The following is a 13,458-nucleotide window of genomic DNA, read 5'->3' on the forward strand; positions in this document are numbered from 1 at the left end:
CTTGACTACAATCTATCGCCATCGTTGATTATTTGGCCATCTATTTTGCTAAAAATCTAGTGAGTATGAATATTGAATATTTCAACTCTAACGAGAATCATTTTGTTTCAATTCATGTAGGAGACAGAGCTTGGGAACAAGCATCGGAAGGGTCCTAATTCAGGACTACCCGCTTCCTTTTCACGTTGAATGAAATGTCGAATGTACCAAAAGTGAAATCACCTACACCACCTCAAGTAACTGGACATACACAGCAAAGAAGTGTAACGTATCCTTTTAGCTCACATTCTCTATATTTCATAGGGTACTTGTCATTATTTAATTCATTTTCACTCGCCTACTGTCACGACAACAGATGCCGGCTTTTCGTCCGGTCACGTTAGCAGATTTTTCATAGCCATGCGCCCGACCCGAGTTCCCCTTGCGAATAATAGACACTGCAATGAGTTGAAGAAAACATTGCTGATTTATTAAAGTTTGTCGTTTCCAAATTCATATTTGACAGCCCACGTTAAAGGCGGGGCTTTTGGAACGAGGAACCACAAACTTCGAGCGTGCACATATCACATGACGAGAAAATTACGACATCAAAATATGCTGTAAAGTTGACCAAAATATTCTCATTTTGTCAATTATAAACAGATGTTTTTGAAAAGTAAAAGTTATATTTAACTACAATTTTCATTTGTGTGTATTGTGACAGTTATTTCAATAATGTACCATGTGGTAGTATGTAATCAGGAATTGGATTTTTGCCAATACACTTGATTGGTAAGATACACAATAGTCTTTGTTTTGATGTGATCAAAAGTGGGAATTTTACACAGTGATGAAGAAACTAGTTATTGTGGATTAGTATGAATAACATGAGAAAAGAAAGTAAGAAAAATCCTCATGAACATCACAGTTTTCAATTGTATCCTAATTATTAAAACAAATATATTACTAAGTCCTTAAATTTGATGTGCTCAAAAGACAAATATGTATGGTGTTAAATTCTATAAATTGCTACATGTACTTAAAATTCTCAGTTATGATATTTCATGTAATGGAGATTAATCATTACTTATAAATCTGCTAGGAAATTTTATTTTCAGAAAATAAATTATCCATAGAAACGTATATGTACTTCTGCCTTGAAGTTTTGGTCATTTCCAGTTATAGTTTGCTGTCTTTCACACCCTTACAATGAGTTGTAAAGATTTTAATGATTTTTATCTTTCCCTTATGAAAAAGAAAAAGAATGACTTGATAATTGCATAATGAAAGTGAAATGATTTGGAATTATGATTACCAAGTTCAGATCTCTTCTAATTTTGTTTTCATTTTAAACAGTAAATTCCTCTTCATGAAATTTTTTTTTGTATATCCATTTAGACTGAAGAGAAAATTTTCTTTAATAGTCTTAATTTTGTAGTTAAATGCACATGGGAAATTGTGTAAGTAAGAAGGGTAAGTTGGATAAGGTTGACAGATTGGTTTATGGCAAAGCTAAAGAAGTTAAACTTCACAAATATCTATATACAGAATTTAACAACACAGTGAAACAAGGTTAATGACTTGTGTTTGATGCAGTTCAGTGAGTTCATGATATGCTAGATTAGGTCAATAAAAATATAGCAAAACTTTTTACTTTTGTAAAACCTGCATCAGTGTAACTTTCTGAAACAACATTCATCATGTCATTATGCCCTGTTTCAGCCTGTGTATGGGTGTAAGTTTGCATGATTTTATGTGCAGTGGTTTCATTATTGAAAGCTATATCACAAAGAATTTTCCTTAACTAGCTTCTTAGACCAAGAGGAACACATAATTATTGTGAGTAAATTAGTCATTTAAGTGGTGTCTAGTCTACGGCTTCAACAAACCATTGCCTTCCTCGGCATCTCCCATTTTTAGTCTCAATTTTCTTTAGTGACAACTGCAGACAAATTTAAGTCTTCCTATACAATGTAGTAGCATGGTGCTTATGTACAAATGGATGTATCAGGAAAGAAAGAAATTAAGACTTAAGATAAAAAAGGACAAATTTTTTATATTATAAAATGATTTAAAATTTATAATTAATATTTCGTCTGATGGTTGATGCCAGTTTCCATTTTCACCAGAAATGGGTTAACAAATTGTGTAACATCATTTTGAACTATATCTTTATAAATGCCGTCTTTATTTTACATTGATGTTGTTTGAATTCAAGATTTGCTATTTGAAGGGGTAACACAAGAAGACCAAATACAACAGCCACATCAGCAGCAACAACAGCCACAGTTTTTCATTCAGCCGCAAAGTGGATTTTATCAACAGGTATTGTTGCATTTAAACTTGACTATTGCTTTTGTGATTCTTATGATTTCGATAGATTTTAAATGCGATATTGTCTAAAAATTGGTCATTTTGATAAAAGTCCACACAAAGCAGGTGTAATGAGTTGTATGACCTATTGTATTCATGAAAATGACCATGGAGATCAGGAGTATTGATGCTTTATAAGGGACTCAATTTTCTATGATGTTTTAGATGAAAAATTAAAAGTGATCCTTGACCTTTCATTCATGTTAATCTAATTTGAATTTATTTAGCAGACGTGAGGCATAATGCTTTTATGGTGGTTGGCTAAGGTACATGTACATTGTAACCCAAACAGAAACTTTTTTTCTTGCTTGAACATTGAATGTTAAACCAGTGGATGATGATCTGAAGTTATCCCTGTCTTACACAAACAGTGGTGAATAAGCGAATTCCTCGTTACTGAAACTGGTTTAAATTTTTTGAACTTATCTTTTTTACATACCTGTAAATTTTGATGTGAGGCCAAACAAAGTCGTATGTGTGTTTCCTGTTTCATACCAGAAAAAAGTAGGTAGGGAATGGTTTTTTTTTTTAAGGAAAGAAATTTTGGTTCCATGTACTTGATGCTGTTATTTAATGCATTTTTAACATGTTTCTGAAAAGTAAAAAAAAGATCTTCTGTTGTCATTTGATATGTTCCCACATCTTAGAATACTTTTGCCATGTCTAAACAACTATTAACCAGTTTTATATACTACAACTCTGGACTTTTAATGCCATTTTCACCTGTCCGCTGTGCAGACAGAAAGTGGTAAAAAACTTTGATTTCTCATATGTAGCCATTCTACAGAATGGACATGCAGCTGGAAAATTATTTCAATTTTAAAACGAGAAACAGCATCTGTTAACTTATCAAACCTGTAAGAACAAACTCAAATAGCTTATACACAATTAAATTACATTCAAAGCGATGTGGACAGGTAGTGGATTGCCAACCGTGGAAGTGTGAAAGCATTTACAGTGGTAGTTGTGGCAGCTTGTCTGGCTGCAATAGCAATTATCAAGGGTGGCTGACGTCTCAGCCTGAGGCAAACACTTAAATTCAACATGTACAATGTTGAAAATAATAAGTTCACCAATTAACATGTTTGGCTTCACTTCAAACGTTAAATTTGTTGTGGTCTCAGATCCCGGCACGTTTAGACTGCATTTGATTGTTAATTCTGACATTTTTTTTATTTCTCTGTGTCACATTTTAAATAGTTGTACTAATGTTTGTCTTCTCTCTACTAATATTTCTTTAACTGATTGCATGTGATTACACTTATGAAAATGCACATCCAGCAGCCTGATGTGTTGCTCACCGGAGGCTGCCATGTTGTTGTTACACTGGTTCCCAGCTGATTATCTATAGACATCTACATGAGGCAGTCAGGAACCAGCTTTTGGAATTAAAACGGTCGGATCAGAACTGATTTTTTTTTCAGAATTTTGTTCTGTTTTTTTCCTGACGAAATTCTTACAAAAAATGTTAGGGTCGGGAAATCAGCATCCCAAAATTAGGTAGGATCGGGAACCTGGAAGCACACATATTATTTTGTTGGGCCTTAAATAATTATCATGCATGAAATCAAGAAAACAGCTGTGTACAATTCATTTTATTCAATGCTTCCCATAAAGATGTGCTATGTTCGCCTTGCGTAGCTTGTCATAAGTTTTTACTATGCAAAAAGTTTAGCATAACCCATACCTTGTTGCATGCAAGCATTTATGCAGATGATGTAGTTGTATCAACAATCTTTCAATTCTCAGGGATTAGTTCAACAGCAGGTACCACAGCCACAGAACTTCACCCATGATATAAACAAACAGTTAGGCAATCCACAGTTGGTTCCAGGCCAGAGCCTGGCTCAACAGCAAAACATGTATCAACAACAGCCTAGGTCTCAAGCAGTAAGTATCAGAGAAATGTGTACCAACTACTGCCTAGGTCTTTTGCAGTAAGTATCAGAAAAGTGTTTCAAGCTATGCATATCGGCAAACCATCAATCAACAACAGCCTAGGTCTCAAGCTATAAGTATTAAATATGTATCAACAACAGCCTATTTCTCAAGCTGTAAGTATTAGGAAAATTTATATCAACAACTGCCTAGGTCTCGAGCTGTATTAGGAAAATGTATATCAACATTGAACAACATCCTAGGTCTTGAGCTATAAGTATTAGAGATACGTGTATCAACAAAAGCCTATTTCTCAAGCTGTAAGTATTAGGAAAATGTATATAACAACAGCCTAGGTCTCAAGCAGTAAGTACACTTAAGCAAAGTATGTATCAACGAAAGCCTTGGTCTCAACTCTCAAGCAGCAAGTGTGAGGAAAAGTGTATCAAAAGAAGTCTTGGTCTCAATCAGCAAGTTTAAGCCTTTCACTTCCCGATTTACAACAGGTAGTATTATCTTCTTGCTACAAGGTTGGCTTAAAATAGGAAATCAAAAACCTGTGGCTTAGGGTTTTGAAAAGGTTAGTGAAAAAGCATTATTTTTTGTCATGACCAACAGTCATTAAATTCATAACCTTTGAAAAACTGCAGACTTAGTGGCAGTTTGTATATATAACAGTAAAACCTAACACTTTCAAGCTGATTTTAAAAACAAATATTTTGATAAAGTTCACCAGGTTTTTCAACACATTTTATAGGCAGATCATGATTTTCCTGGCATTTGCAGTCTTGTCTTTTACCTGTAAGTTATTGATTTAATGAAATTTTCTATTTTTAGCCGTTTTATGCTTCCCAACCTGTCAGGCCCCCTCAACAACAGAGAATGCCTGCAATGGGACAGCAACAACAGCCGGTTTTTCCTGTTATGTACATGCAACCTAGTCAAGCTGGGGGAAATATGAATGCTTACGGAACTCCAATAATGATTCAATCTAACCCTCAACAACTCACACAGATGATGGTAAGGTGTTCCATAGATATGGAAATTACGCCATTCTTAATACTGTGGCTTCATTTGGATTTTGTGGTTAGAGGAAGAAGGCATTTCATTGGGGACTTGAATTCATGGTTTGGGTCAAACGTTAACAAAAGTTCTTTCAGGTCTCACTTACCACTTCCGGGTCAAATGGCCACCCCCCTATGTAGTACCAAAAACACACTGAACCTAGACATATGCATTGTAAGTGCATTATTTGTGTGTATTATGATTAAAAGTAGTCAAAATAAAGCTGAGAATGTGTACTTTAAAATCATATATGTAATTAACTACAAAAGTGTATGAATATTGTTTACATGTGTGAGTAATTTGCCTCCATGCTGTCAATTAGCAAAACAGGTAAAAATGTGGATTTTCAGTATTATTTATTCAAGTAAATTTTGTGAAGAATTTCTACAATCATCGTACCATTAGCATAATGATTTTGGAAGCCTTATTTTCCAAGCTTTGCAACGGTATGCAACTTTAAGATGTCATTTGTCCTGGGAATTCACAGTGAAACTTTGAAAATTACTTATTTAACATGTAAAGTAATGGAAATGTTAGATGTGGTTAGTGAGCCCTCAAATCCTCACAAGAACAACAAAACCATAAGTCGATGAGGTGGGAGGAACTACTTGCTTGGTCAAGATGTTCTAATGAACAATTATTTAATATGAAGAAACTGTTTCCTGTAAATCAGTATTTTGAGTTTCAATAATTCCCAGTAAACCTTCATTTTACCCAGTATTTCTATAATTTTTTAAAAAGTTAAACTGATTCTTCAGTACCTGTAGTATTGTCCACGGACCTTGTAGTACAATTTTCAGATTTTTTTTATTGTGACATGGCCGATTGGTTTTGTTAATATTATAATAGTAATCAAATTTCACATTCATTGCTATTTGTATAATGCCAGAATTCTCCATTGTCAACATTTTCATGTTTGAAATAAACCGTCTTGGCGAGTAAAACTTGAGTTTCCCTTTGATTGACCCAAGTGGTATTCTCTGTCCTGTTTTAGAGAGTATGAGAAAGAAAGGGCGTGTAATTTTATCTGTAATCAGCTTAATTGCATATTTATAATAAATGGACTTTTCTTACTTCTGCACCCTCTTTATGCCACTGACCTTACAAGGAGTGATTGAAGTGAGCAGAAGAACTGAATTATTTTGGTTAGGACATTTCACAATGTAGGCAACTCCAAGGCAAATATATGCGCTAATAAACATTGATCTTCTGTTTAATTAAACCGTAAAGGGTGGCAGAACATCCACTGCTGGATAAGGTTTCCTCCTTCACAAACATATTCAGTGCCGTGATTTAAATATTTTAAGTCTCTATCCAAGTTGATTTTCATCCACAGAAATAAATTGATCATTGAATTCGTAATTTTGTGGTTCCATTTTCTAATTACTACCTACTCATTATTAAAATCTACCTCTCTTATCTTTAATATTTTTTCTTAGTGCGAAGTTAAAAATTTTTCTATCTACTTTAAGCTTAATTTCTTTAAATACCTTATGCATTGTATGTGTTTTTTTTTTCAATGAATATACAAGGCCGTGAATAGGAAATCTGCATACCAGATGAGTTGTTTCTATTTCAACAGGTTCTTATGTTACTGCCCCAGAAACATGTCATATTCATATCAATAATTGAAACTGGTTTATTTAACTTTTAAAAATTATTGGTTAACCAGTTTTGGCACTAAGTAGTGGCCTTAGTACCACAAAACTAAAAGATTTACTTAAGTCTTAAAGAGTTTCTTAACTGTTCATGATGTCAACAGTTTTTATACCGCGCCGCAATATGTGTCAACAGATCATTGAATTTTTTTAAAGCTTTGCACAGTTGTTAAGTACCATAAATAAAATATAGATTAAATTCATTTTTCAGCAAAATCTAAAATATGTTTTTGGAGATGGAGTAAGCTTTTTTACCACCCCCTTTTTCACCATTAAGTTATAGTGTTCTGTTAATACCCTAGTTTTAAGATGTGTGGCACTCAAGTAAAAAAATTTCAAGCAATAACATTAAGTGTTGGGGTAGGAAACTCACTCAAATTCTAGACAGTCCTGAATACAATTTATCAATATATTTACTATATGGCTATATAAATTTTTGCTAAAACCAGCCAGCCCTGCCAAGAAATAGCCAGTAGCGGGCTAGCATGAAGGTGGGCAAGCTACTATTTCTAACTCTGTAAGTGACAAAATTATAAAAATTATCCAAAAGAAGAACTGATGCACCATTTTTTATCAGTTATCGGGACCATTGCAAGTTTTGTAAAACCAGTCCTAGTCTCGTTTTGATGGTAAAAACAGCCAATATTTGTGAACCCTGACCATCATTTTTGGTTATTACTAAGTCAAATTAGGTGTCAAAAGTTATTGTATTTACCATGTCTTTGTCTTTTACTTAATGTTAATTTTAGTTGAATTTCGTGTATTTTCTTGTATGTATATGTCAAAACAACATTTTTTAATTGTTGATTATTCACTTTTCAGCTTCAACAAGGTACACAGAGAATGCCCACCCCACAACCTCCATATACAGGTCAGACTGTAGGGGGTAACTACACAGGTATGCCCCAAACCTCTTATCCCAACACTACTGTGGTTTACCAAGTTCCTAGTATGCAACAAAGACCTCTTTCTGCATCAGGAATGAGTCAACAACAACAAGCACTACCAGCTAAAAGGGAGAAAAAAGTGCTCCAGATTGTAGATCCCAACACGGGCAAAGATATCATGAGCGATGTGATTACCCACAGGCAGACACCCCCTGGTGGTCAAAGTTCACGAGGACAGACTCCTAATGAACAGGTTGAGGTTTGTTCATAGAAAAAAAGATTAGTTGCATGAATTTTCATGTATTTTATTTAGTACTAAAATTCTCATCCCAACCCAATTACATATATGTCAGGTAGTCTAATCTAAGTACACTGAATTTGAAATCTTAGCTTATTATTATGGTTAAGCTCAAAGGAATAAATTAAAGATCAAGATAATAATTGATATGCAAAATACTTGGCTGTCTTTATTTTTGTTAAGAATTCCTTGACACATACTTATTGTATCAACCTCCAACATTTCAACGGAGAAGCAGGTGGCTGAAAAAAGTGAAACAAAACAAATTTATCTGGAAACATGAAGTTATTTTCCTGCAATTTATAAATATTTCTACTGTTGTTTAATTATGCTGTAGGAACTATGAATGATGTAAATGCACAATCAATAATAATGTATTTCTTTAGATGGGCTACTACCTCAGTGATATTACATAGGAAAAAGGCTTTTTTTTCTAATGAAAATTTCCCAGTTTGTCTAAAAATGACTCAAGAATTATCCCAAAAGGGAGAATTATTTTCCAGTATGTAGTTGTAGTGTTGAAATGGTGTTTCTGCTTAAGAACTACACTGATAAATTATTTATCATTAGAACTTGTGTTTTTCTTATTATCCTCTTGTTATTACCATTATTCTAAATTTCCAAATTTAGGAAAGCAAAACACATTTTCACAATAGAAGAGGATAGGGTAGCTTTGAATAAACCAACAAATTCACTATACATTCTTGTAGATTATTTCTTGAATTAAAGACCTTGTAAGGCCAGTAAGAAGGCATCTTTATATTCATGATATTGTTTCTTTGTGTCTTTCAGGCTCCTCAACCTCAAAATGAAACTAATGCCATTGCTGCTCAGTTTGCTGCCCAGGTAGCTGCTACTATGAAGATACCTGGACAAACACACCCTGCTCAGCAAGAAGTACCTGCACATATGATTCCACATCAACCAGGTCATCCTAGTTCTGCTGTAGTTCAACAAGTACATTCACAAGTTGTGGTTGAGGACAATACTGTAAATAATACGCCACAACCACATGATACTGTCTCTGCAATGCCAGAAAATCCCCAAAGTCTTTCAACTAGTGAAACTGTAAGTGAACAATTTCAAAATAATGCAGAACCTGTTCCAAAGGATTCATGGACTAATGAAACTCCAGAGAGTTCTGGAGGAAAATCCCCTGTTGTAAATAGTAATGAACCAAGTAGAGAGTCTTCACAGGAACCTGTTAATAGTAGTGCTAATCAAGAATCAGTAGTGGATGGAAATATCCCAGAAAAAGTGACAGTAGAAACTACTGCTGTGTCAGAACCTCCAAATACAAAACATGAAGAAATTGTTCAGACTAGTGAAAAACAAAAACCAGTGGTCAAAAGTGATGAAAAGGTATCTAGTGCAGAAGATGCCAAGGAAACTTCTGAAACAGTTGATCAAAAACCGGACCCCAAAGCTGTAGGAGAACCAGCTGCAGGAACAGAAAGTTTAGGTATAAAATAATATTAATGCTTTCCTAAAAAAAATTGGATTAGGCCAAGAAAAATTTTCTGTTTGGATGAGAAAAAAAAATAGGGTTGGTTAGGTAACCTAAAACAGACAGTAGGACAGATTTAAATGTTTTTGTTGTACTTGTTTACTTTTACTGAGAATTTACTTCTGATCTTCTTGTCCATTTCCCTTTCTGAGTTAGATTTGTAATGCTAGGTCAAAATACATTATGTATTTGACAACTATGGACTTAAAGAGTTTTGACGAGGCCAATACATTTGTATATAATGATTTCCATTAACATGATATTGACCAAGAACTAATTCTAATTTCAAAGGTCACTATAATCCTAACATTTTGACTGAGTGAAAAACCGTAATATGAACAGGTGTATAATGCACTCGTATTTAAAAGTAGAAACATGCTTGTGCCAATAAACATAAATGCTCAAGAAATTCTGGGGTAAATGGTGCTGCAAAATCATGCATTCTGGCCATTTCTAGGAAGCAAAATTCATATTCTGAAATCATAATTTCTTGCAGAAGATTTGGAAAATTTTCTTTTTTATTTTTCCCTTTGACGACCCTTGGCAAAATGAACATAAGCTCAATATGAGCTATTGATATCACTTAGCATCTGTCGCTATCGTTAACAATTTTTCAAAACTCTTCTCCTTTGACACCACTTGACCAATTGGAACCAAATTTGGTATGAATGTTCTTTGGGATATCCTGCATAGAACAGGTGTTGAGATTTTTGATCAGTCGCAAAACATGGCCGCCGTTACAAAAAATAGAATATAGGTATTAGATGGTAGTTTTTTGCATGTATCTCTAATACTGTTAGGTTTAGCCAAATTTTTAGCCAAATTGCTGAAATGATCCTTATTGTAAGGCCTACAAAACTCTTGAAGTGATGAAAGTTGTCGGACAACTCCTTGACAACTTGTTAGAGTTTTTGCCCTTGAATGGGGAAAAATGACCAGGTAAGTGGTTCAGTCTACTGGGAGCCTCTTGTTCAGTCTAACAGCCATGGCCTGTTGAGTTGCTATTCTTTTAAAAATTGTCTAGACAGCCTTTGGTTTTCATACTCTGTATAGTATTTGGTTCTTTTTGGGAGTTAGGTCTTTTGAGGTTTCCAAGAAAACACTTAGGCCAAATAAAATTATACCTCTGTTTCCAGTTACCCGACCGACTGCGGAATTTCACTGTGGACTGCACCAAAATTAAAAAAATTTTTTTTAAAGCCAACTAGAAATTTTTAGCATCAGTCCGTCTTTTTTACTACGTGACTACTTCCTGTTTCCGGTTTTCAGACTATTCTCGAAAAAAATGGCTGCCCACATGTTGACCACAGACAAAATAATTATTAACCAATGATTGGCTGTCCATGAAATGGTGATAGATCCAATCGGGAACCAATTTCTACTTGTAAATGAGCATCATCCGACAACCCTGATCAGCTGCATGATCACCAATAATTACCTGAGGTATACCTGAGGGTTAATTATGACAGGATACTGCACCCCTCCATTTTGCCTAGCTAAGACACTGATTAAAAAACATATATTTTCGCTGTTAATGCTTTTACCTCTTGTGCATTCATATATCTGTACATTAAAATCATTTCATATATCAACATTCATTTTTATGCACACATATCCTCTTTTCAATGCATAGCTAAATCTTGATTTTTGTCTTGCCTAAGAGCAAATTTGAAGAAGGCCAGAATATAGGGATTACCTTCCTGGTATTTGCAATTGTAAGAGTATTTGTCCATAGCAAATTTTCAACAACCACTTTATATCACAGGTCGATGATATTTGGTATATTTACGAGAGATAGAAGATAATGCAGAAGTTTTATTGATCCACACTGTACAACAGTGACCGTATATGAAGCGGGTGTATTACCATGAACTAATTTGTATCTCATCTAACCAGTTAAAATTTCTGTGTGTATCCATATGATTGCCTTGATAGTTGTGTGAAGTTTCCTAAAATCCATTTGTTTTATTGGGGATCAATGATTTCAAGAAAACTTGTATACCTAGCACTTTCAGCTGGAAATCTGCTGTATTTAAGCACCACTTAAGTTTTCATGCACTCTGTGCAGGTGAGGAACAAGAGAGTATAAAGTAATATTGATGTTTATCCATATGGAAAATTCTGCTCCTTTGCGCACTGGTGGCTATCTTGTTTAAGGGTATGGAAATTTTGTCCATTGTTGTAGACTCTCTGACAATTTCTAAGATGAAGAACAGAAGTAAAAGCCCTGTTCTTTGATAATTTGGTATTTTTGTCACCTACACATTCATTCCATAGCCCATACCCTTTCATTTTGAAGTTTTGGAATAGGTTATTCTTGATACCAATATGCAATGACTACATAGTGATTTAACAGCTGTTCAAATTCAGTTTCAAAAGAAGTTTAATTGGGGAAGAGTTGCCTTGATGATAATTCAGACACACTGAATAGATATAAGAAGATGTGGTATGAGTGCCAATGAGACAAGTCACAATTCATTTAAAGTATAAACCATAATAATAAGTCTAAGTACAATCTTTAACACGGAGCCTTGGATCACACTGAAAAGTAAGCTATAAATTACTAGTGTAAAACTATCCAAACGGGAAAACCAGTGGTCTAATCTACATAAAAAATCGAGAGATGAGGAACACTTATGAACCACATCAACAAAAGACAAAAGTTGACATCTTTTCTGATGTTCGGGTGTCTCGGGTTGCACCATTGCTCCACAGCTAAACCCAGAGAATACCGGAAGAATAATGTCAAAACAAACACAGGGCGATTTTCGGGCGGAACACCTGTAAAAATGGCGCGAACTGCCGGCAACAAAAGCGCGTAACTCAACTATATTAAAGGTTTATACAATGACAGGGATTCATTTTGGACCATTTCGAGAAAGTAAAAAACAACTTTCAACAGAATGTTCCTTCATTTTCCCAACAACCACTCACAGAAGCGAATTTCCAAGCCCAGTACTGTGCCATAGATGCATTTTCCACCAACCCACAACCAAGTATATATTTTTTTAAAAATGCCGTCCCCAGGTCCCATGTATGTTATACGGGAACAGCCCTAACAGTTTATTCAAGTTAAATCTTAAATAATGTATGGTTAGTCAAGGAATGTTTAAAATTCTGCATTTTCGAGTCCTCAGAAAATAGCATGGTTTGTTATGACCAAGTGGGCTCTGGGATGATAATTTTATTGGTCCACACTGAAATTTTACACGCCCATTTCAAGCTCTGTATTTTTTTATAAAACACCTAATTTAAAAGTTGAATATCGAGACCAGTTTTAGCAGATCCTGCTGTTAACTTTTTAATGGTTGTAACAAAAGTGGCAGAGCTTCAAGATACTATGGCTTGTCACTGTGACTAATATAGTTGACTAGTAGTCTAAAAATATTTTTTTCCCTTGCCACAACATGGAAGGGGAGAGACAGAAATACTGGTGTCAGTGTGTGTGCATCCGTATGCCACACTTTGTAGACACAACTCATTGGAAACCGCTCAATGGGTTTTGTGCAAATTTAGTAGGATTGAACATCACCATATGTAATTGATCATATTGCATTTCGATTTGACTGATTTTACAGGAGTTACGGCACTTAGTTGAATTTGTACATGCTACATTATCGGAACTTGGTGGACACAACTTCTCTGACATTGCTGCTCAGATATATTTCAGATTTTCAAGATTGTTAACATATGTGGTGTTGATCAGATTGCATTGCAATTTTGATTCTACAAATTTTACAGGTGTTAAAGGGCTTTGCTCTTAACTTTTTTTGTGGCGGCAAGGGGACATATGTCTACACATAGCATTCTTGT

General features: G+C 34.6%; 1 protein-coding gene across 6 annotated transcripts in view; it reads left to right on the top strand.

The window, feature by feature from the left end:
* LOC148601046 (eukaryotic translation initiation factor 4 gamma 3-like) overlaps positions 1-13,458 on the top strand; it is a 32,201-nt gene that overhangs the window by 91 nt on the left and 18,652 nt on the right. Inside the window, exons 2-8 of one of the 6 annotated variants that reach the window (XM_088555606.1) lie at positions 121-268; positions 1,796-1,818; positions 2,213-2,304; positions 4,102-4,242; positions 5,068-5,250; positions 7,776-8,099; positions 8,931-9,600. In XM_088555606.1, coding sequence (XP_088411732.1) covers positions 195-268; positions 1,796-1,818; positions 2,213-2,304; positions 4,102-4,242; positions 5,068-5,250; positions 7,776-8,099; positions 8,931-9,600 — 1,507 coding nt within the window. In that variant the 5' untranslated portion in view covers positions 121-194. Of the gene's footprint in view, positions 1-40; positions 60-120; positions 269-543; positions 917-1,795; positions 1,819-2,212; positions 2,305-4,101; positions 4,243-4,560; positions 4,597-5,067; positions 5,251-7,775; positions 8,100-8,930; positions 9,601-13,458 lie in introns of those variants that run through there. The other 5 variants (XM_088555607.1, XM_088555608.1, XM_088555609.1 and 2 more) reach the window with 5 other exon arrangements.

The sequence above is a fragment of the Perna viridis genome, chromosome 12, assembly GCF_037379345.1.
Source record: "Perna viridis isolate PV_CMFRI_1.1 ecotype Kerala chromosome 12, ASM3737934v1, whole genome shotgun sequence".
In the NCBI taxonomy this organism is placed as follows: Eukaryota; Metazoa; Mollusca; class Bivalvia; order Mytilida; family Mytilidae; genus Perna; species Perna viridis.